The sequence below is a fragment of the Sinocyclocheilus anshuiensis genome, unplaced genomic scaffold, assembly GCF_001515605.1.
Source record: "Sinocyclocheilus anshuiensis isolate Anshui unplaced genomic scaffold, SAMN03320099.WGS_v1.1 scaffold767, whole genome shotgun sequence".
Lineage (NCBI taxonomy): Eukaryota > Metazoa > Chordata > Actinopteri > Cypriniformes > Cyprinidae > Sinocyclocheilus > Sinocyclocheilus anshuiensis.
Genome location: NW_015551124.1, coordinates 763693 through 771801, shown reverse-complemented (window position 1 = coordinate 771801; position 8109 = coordinate 763693). Strand labels below are relative to the sequence as shown.

Genomic DNA, 8109 nt, shown 5'->3' with positions numbered 1-8109 from the left:
ATTTTTTTTACCAATTAACATTTTTTAAATAGATATAAAGGTTTTCTTTTATTTTTAGTTAACAGTAACAGCAGTTACAGAGTTATACATCTTATGCACAACCTTTGCTCTCCGTTTTGTTATGCCATCGCTTGAAAGCATCCTGGGTATTTGTCATGAAGTGAAAAATAGAGAAAAAATATGAATTTTTCCAAGTCATACATTTTTTTCAGACTAAAATGACTTGAATGCACGTCACATTTCAACTAGTAAGTAGGAGCTTCACAGACGATTCTGAAGGCAGCATCGACTCTCTCTCGGGACTGAAGCGAGCAGCTATGTGCTGCATGAGACAGAAAGACGACTTTCAGAGCGGTGTGTCGTAGATTCCTCTGCATGAAATCTATTTTTTTCGCTCTGCATTTTCCAGTGACGGCCGTGTCAGAACTCCTGCATCTTGTGCATTTCACACTCACCTTATACCCATAATCTCCTTTGACTTTGGTGTCCGTGGCATCATGACAACCCAGAAAGCGGCTTGCCAAGCTAATGCGCGTCATATCGCACGGATATAGAAGTGCGGAGTCACTAGAGCAGATTTGCACACAGTATGAGCTCTGCTGTATATAGAATATGTAATAATCTGCCGTATTCCCTCAGGTTCACCCGGACCGTCCAGCGATCAGAGTAGCAGGGCGTCCTCGCCGCTTTTCGACAGTGGTTTGCATTTAAATGGGAACTCGAGCAACACGGTAAGTCACCTTTTGTATCGTTGTGAGCATCACTTCTGTTAAGGAGCTTATTCATAAGCCTCGAAAGTGAGACGGGTGACAGAATCAGGTTGAAAATGCCTCTGTGTCAGATAGAGAGCTGGAACTGACTTCTTGAGCGCTGTGGTTTTAGGCGAGCATCACTATTATTTTTGCTCATAATTGGGTTTAGTAGTTTTGAACAAACCTATAACAATTAGTATTTAACTTATTAACGAATTTATATCCCACAATTGCAAGTTATAAACTTTTTACAAATAAGTTTACTTCTCGCAATTCTGATTTTTTTTCTCAGAATTTTTAGTTTACATCTAGCAATTAATAACATGCAATAGCAGGTTATAAGCTTCATTCAGTAAAAAACCCTCATAATTGCAAGATGTAAACTTGCAAGTGTAAGTTATAAACTCATCAATCATTAATTGATGTAAAGTCATAATTCTGAGAAAAAAATATCTGAATTGCTAGATGTTAACTAAGTAAAAAAGTTTATTTCTCAGTTATAAACAAGATAATTCTTGTTAATGGACAAAATTCCTTTTAGCAACGAGACAAGCCTACCTGTGAACCATCGTGAGCGTCCAACGCACAGAAGCCGGAAAACCAGAAACAACGATCCTGGCGGTAACAAGCACATTGATATTACCATCCCCTGTATCTTTCCACAAATTTGCGGCTTCACAGCTATTACACCTACCGTCAATTCACAATGGAAGGATCCACAAAAAGGGGCGGTGCCACTAATGGCGCATCCCAAGCCACAAAACACTCTCGTTTTTATAGTCCCCACAACGAGCTCTGATAGGTTTAAAGTTCTAGCATGACACCAGCCAAGAGCAATAAGGGTTATACCACCCTGCTACACTTAGTATAAATCTCGCAAGTAGTAACTTTTGATCGCGAGAGAAAAATGCACAATTCTGAGAAAAAAATCAGAGCTATGAGATAAAAAGTTGCAATAAACTTAATATTCTTTATTCTGTGATGGAAATAATGCTAAGGTGCGCTGTTTAGATCAAGTTTGCGTTGAAATGCCGCTAACAGAAATGTAAATGTAAATAAGTGTAAATGTCAACTTTATCTTATACTGTGTTAAAGGTGCAATAGGTGACGCTTTCAGTGCTATCAGGCTAAAGTTAGCATTTTCCAAGATGTCCTGCTACACCTTTAAACTAATAAAGTCTGTCAGGTAAAACAAAAGCATATTGATGCAGTTCAGTCAATATGCTTCTGTAAATATTTAGTTTATGCATAGAATTAGGTTTTAATTAAGTTTAATAGCGCAACGCAAAAATAATTAGTAGTGTTTACGATGTAGCTTACATCAAAACCAGGCTAAATTGTAACTAATGTGCAGATGGTGCAACCCCAGATTATCATTGAGACTTTTTTAAATAGTGTTAGTTACCACCCATAACACTACTGTCCTAAAAAGAAGCCTCAAGTACACCGATGGCCCATTCAAGCAGGATATAGAGGTCATGTGTTTCTTCTGACCTTGAAATATCATTGCCAGGGCTCCTCGCTGCCAGTTAATAGAGTGAGGCAGCCACATGGCCTGACAGACTGAGAATATCCTGCCGTCATCTGAACGAACACGCTGTGCCTCGTTAAGTCACCGGTCACTTTCTTATTCAAATCAGAGAGCAGAGGTAAGGCAGACGTCTGACTCGATCTGCCCACAGACCACATGAACACACAGAGATGTACATGCAGCGCATTAATGTGACGACACGCCTGACACTGAGACTCTGGGGAAGCGGCGGTGCTGCGTGTCAGCAGGTGAAGCTCTGAGATCTGCATACAGCCTCTGAAAATCCATTCACGCCTGAGAGAAAGATGAAAATGAGAAACGCAGTCTCAGAGCGCCGACAAATCAAGATTTCAGATGCCACCCTAAATTCAGTCTATAAATAGAACAGAGCTCAGAAACAGTGCTGATGACAGTTCGTAGATGGAGTTTTTGTTGCTGTGATGATGCTGGGTGTTTGCAGGGTGTTACTATGGTGTTGCTAGAATGTTGTGGGTGTTTGCAGGGTGTTACTAGGGTGTTGCTAGAATGTTGTGGGTGTTTGCAGGGCGTTACTATGGTGTTGCTAGAATGTTCTGGGTGTTTGCTGGGCATTACTATGGTGTTGCTAGAATGTTATGGGTGTTTACAGGGCGTTACTATAGGGTTGCTAGAATGTTATGGGTGTTTGCCGGGCGTTGCTATGGTGTTGCTAGAATGTTCTGGGTATTTGAAAGGTGTTGCTATGGTGTTGCAGGAATGTTATGGGTGTTTGCAGGGTGTTGCTATGGTGTTGCTAAGATGTTCTGGTTGTTTACAGGTTGTTGCTATGATGTTGCAGGAATGTTCTGGTTGTTTGCAGGGTGTTGGTATGGTGTTGCTAGAATGTTCTGGGTGTTTGAATGGTGTTGCTAGAATGTTCTGGGTGTTTGAATGGTATTGCTATGGTGTTGCTAGAATGTTGCGGGTGTTTGCCGGGTGTTACTATGGGGTTGCTAGGATGTTCTGGGTGTTTGCCAGGGTTTTGCTATGGTGTTGCTAGAAAGTTCTGGGTGTTTGAAGGGCATTGCTATGGTGTTGCTAGAATGTTCTGGGTGTTTGCAGGGCATTAATATGGTGTTGCGAGAATGTTATGGGTGTTTGCAGGGCGTTGCTATGGTGTTGAGAATGTTCTGGTTGTTTGCAGGGTGTTGGTATGGTGTTGCTAGAATGTTCTGGGTGTTTGAACGGTGTTGCTAGAATGTTCTGGGTGTTTGTAGGGCGTTACTATGGTGTTGCTAGGATGTTCTGGGCGTTTGCAGGACATTGCTATGGTGTTGCTAGAATGTTCTGGGTGTTTGCAGGGCGTTACTATGGTGTTGCTAGGATGTTCTGGGCGTTTGCAGGACATTGCTATGGTGTTGCTAGAATGTTCTGAGTGTTTGCCAGGGCATTACTATGGTGTTGCTAGAATGTTCTGGGTGTTTGCAGGGTGTTGCTATGGGGTTGCTAAAAAGTTCTGGGTGTTTGCCAGGGCATTACTATGGTGTTGCTAGAAAGTTCTGGGTGTTTGCCAGGGCATTACTATGGTGTTGCTAGAATGTTCTGGGTGTTTGCAGGGCATTGCTATGGTGTTGCTAGAATATTCTGGGTGTTTGCCAGGCCATTACTATGGGGTTGCTAGGGTCTTTTGGGTGTTTTTTTCCAGGGTGTTTTCCAGATTGTTGGGATGCTCTGAATGTTTGCCAAGGCTTTGCTGTGGTATTCCTAGAATGTTCTGGTTGTTTGTCAAGGCGTTGCTATGGGTTTGCTGGCATGTTTTGGTCATGCGCCACTGCATTGCTATGGGGTTGCTGGGGCACTATAGGTGTTTTGGCAGGGCGTTACTATGGGGTTGCTGTAGGTGTTTTGGCAGGGCGTTGCTAGGGTGTTTTTTATGTTTTCCAAGATTTTGCTATAAGATTTCTGGAATGTTCGGAATGTTTGTCAATGCAATGCTATGGGGTTGCTGGGGTGTTTTGTGTGGTTTATTACTGTCTCAAGTGAAAGTGTCCCTCCCCATCTCTCTGTGATATTCTGATCTCTAGATATAGCTCAGTTTCCTCCTTCAATGTAGGATTATACAATGTTTCTTCCATATTTTAAACACACCTCTATCCCTGAGTTTAAGCAACACTAAATTGTAATAAATATTAAATTCAATTCAATTAAATTCAATTTCATTTCATTTCATTTCATTTCATTTAAATTTATGCATTTAGCAGACACTTTTATCCAAAGCGACTTACAGTGCATTCAGGCTATACATTTTTTACCAGTATATGTGTTCCCTGGGAATTGAACCCACGACCCTAATAGTGATGTTTGCCTTGACACATAATATGTGACACAATAGTCTCTATGGTGTGTTCAGATCAGCTCATTTGTCAGTTCTGTGTAAATGAGAGCGTCTCCAAGAGCAGAACTGTTTCTTTTAATGAAGTTCCTCTAGACGCATCATATTCCCACAAAAAATGGGAAGAATGTAGGAGCTCGCAAGGTGTCTTTCCAGGAACAGTGTACACAGATATGTCATTATTAAACATTGAATGGCAGCCACTGTGTCCAATTAACGTAAACACATGAATTATTTTCTTCTATTGACTCTCTCTGCCTTTGCCAGGCATGGAAATGTGCAAAAACACACGCGGAGCTCTCCTGACTGCTGAGTCGACAATATTTGTGCTTTTTCTTGTGTTCCTCAAATGAGTTTTTTTCTAATCCTCTTGTAGTATTTGAGCTCGTCGGCCGCAGGTGATTATAATTCTCGGAGCTTGTCGTCCCCTCCAGGCTGCTGTGACATTGAGCTGACTGACAGCATTTCGCTTTCATCGGCCGACGGGCTGGTGCTTTAGCATTTATTCATATACATACTTGCCAATAATTAGCATAGCAGCTCTCTTTGCCAAATCTGAAGGTAGGGATGCCAAATAAAATTAGTATTTCGGTGCATACTTAATACGGAAATCATAAAAAATACACCAGTTTCACTATAGTTTGGTTGTACTGACTCTAAATATTGCGAACGGTCAAAATACTGTCTTGATAATGTATTCATGTAATTCTTACCGGATTTGTGTCCAAATATTGGATCTGTGCTTAAAGCCTCGCAGTGCAGCCTAATAGACCTGCCTTCAGCTATTATGTTATTAATATTAATCCAACAACAATATTAACAAAAACAAAGAAAACCACGTTGCCCTGCTGAAAAACAGCTTAAACAAGCCTTAAAGGTGGTTGGATATACAGCTAAACCAGCTGAAACCAGCTAAGACCAACCTCTTTAGACTGTTTACTTAAAAAGTTTATTTATTTATTTGCAAGATACTCTTTATTTATTTGCTTAAATAATTATTTGAACAATATATAATTATATGTAAATATGTACATGTACAATATATATGTACATATATAAAGAAAATACTGTAAATGAACTCACTTCTCTCTGGGCTCTTTCTAGAGCAGCTCAACATGAAAGTCAAATCAAGTTTAATTATCCAGCCTCAGTCCGAGTAAACAGCAGAGTGGAGAATATGACTAGAGAAACCTTCACATGTAATTGGTGGTGGCTTGAAAATCCAGCCACAAGTGAAAGAATCCAGTCAGAGATGAAATACGGAGGTAATTATGCTAAAAAGTTTCTTATACTGGAAAAAGAAAAACTCTGAATCTCTGAATTTCTTTTTTTCCCATCTGTCATGCGAATTATGTTGTCTCCCTGCTATAGTGTAGTTATTAATATTCTGAATTTATTTGAATATATTGTATTATTTGTTATATTTTTCATTTTAGTTAGTTTTAGTAATTCAATTGTGTTTTGTAAATTTGTATTTATTTATTTATTTTATTTTTTTTACATATTTTTACATAGATCTATTAATTATTGTTTCATTAGTTATTTTATTCAATCAAGTTAAACTAAATGAAAATCACAAGTATTGCTTTGACAACTAGCTTAAATACTTTTTTGATATATTTAGAAAATTTTATTCCAGTTACCGTTTATTTAAGTAATGAAAACTAGTATTGCAGGGTAGTATTATGCTTTTTATCATTATTCGTTATTATTTATATATATATATATATATAAAAAATAATTTTTGTTTTTGCTATGTTTGTTTATTATACTTTGTTTATTTCATTTTTAGTTATTTTAATACATCAAGTTAAACTAAAGGAAAATCAAACATTGCCTTGGAAACTAGCTGAAATAAAATGTTTCAAGTTGCATTTACCTTTTCAAGTTTAGCTTCTGACTTTTTAAAATAAACCCAAATGCTCTGTACATTGCATCTAGAAGCAAGGTCAGAAATGGCTCTAAAAAAATCTATATCCCCATCTTAAGCATCCCGCAGCTACTGTGAAGCACCTGTACTGATGTGTTTTGCAGAAAAAATATGATTTTGATTTGATACGAAGGAGATTTATAAGCTTACCTACTTTGCACTGACTATTTGCATCCAAGAGATTCACGCATGTCATGCATAATATTACGTTAATGCTGATATGACTGATGGGATTTTGAGTAGAGCACAAATGTGACGCACACTAGGGGCTGCACAGTTTGAAGACTATAAACTGTAGAATTGACGAGCTGAATTGTATGGGTTCCCAGCAGCGTTTGCAGCAGTCTGTGGAAGCCTGTCTCTGTCAGGGCCGTAACCATCATAGACACTGAGGGGGAAGTTTCCCACAATAAATAGAAATGGCCAAACTGCCCCTCCAGTGTTTGAAAATCTTGCACTGATTTGCTGCATTTTGTTATGCAGTGCTCTATTTGTTATAGGATGACAAAAAGATTTAAAAGTCACATTTTTAGGCTGATCTGCCTCAGCAGTCTAACAGCGCTCATCAATGTCAGAATGACTGAGACAGCCAATCAAATCAAAGTAGGCGGGGCTTACTGTCAGCATGAAGTGTCAGTTTAACGTTGAAAGAGAGTGAGGTGAGATGGAAGTAGTGAAACATTTAATATTTGACATCTGTTTTACAACAGAAATGTTAAACAGCTGTCAGTAATACGCAGTGATGCAAACCGCTCAACTTTTTTTCTCTCAAATTCACAATTTTTAATGGAAAATATGGTATTTTTTTACCAGATTCATGTAATTCCTAACTGAATGTGACGAGATGAGAAAAGTTTTGCATTTTCGACTTATTTTTTTGCTAATAATTCTAAATGATTACTTCCCAACTATATGGTTTCTGCCACAGGAAAAAATAAACTAAAAAATGTAATTACAACTTTTTACAGAGTTTACTCATTATTTTTATTTGCAATTCTGAATATGTCACAATTCAGACTTTTTTTTTTTTTTCCTCGCAATTCTGATATAAACTGGTATAAATTCTGAGAAGAAAAGTTCAAATTTTAGCATACATTTGGTATATTACAAAGATATAAAAAGAAAAAAAAATGTAATTGAATTGCAAGATGTATACTCAGAATTGCGAGAAACAAAAATCAAATTGTGAAATAAGAAGATGCAATTACCCTTTTTCCGTTTTTTTTATTCCATGGTAGGGAAAAAATTAATTACGAGATGTAAACTTCTGAGAAAATAACTAACAACTGCAACAAAAAGTCAGAATTCTGAGTTTATGTCTTGTAATTCTGTTTATATCTAGCAATTCTGAATTGTTTCAGAATTCAGAGAAAAAAGTCAGAATTGTGAGAAAAACATTTCTTCTGTGTTTATATCTTGCAATTCTGTCTTTGCTTCTGCTAGAACAAAAAATTCCACACACACATATAGATAGATGATAGATAGATAGATAGATAGATAGATAGATAGATAGATAGATAGATAGATAGATAGATAAGATAGATAG

At 37.8% G+C, this 8109-nt stretch overlaps 1 protein-coding gene across 1 annotated transcript in view; it reads left to right on the top strand.

Moving 5' to 3' along the window:
• The window catches only part of LOC107663169 (gamma-2-syntrophin-like), an 81671-nt gene that overhangs the window by 35295 nt on the left and 38267 nt on the right, over nucleotides 1–8109 (top strand). The window contains exon 8 of the mRNA XM_016453343.1: nucleotides 640–731. Within this exon, the coding sequence (XP_016308829.1) occupies nucleotides 640–731 (92 nt within the window). The remainder of the gene's footprint in view (nucleotides 1–639; nucleotides 732–8109) is intronic.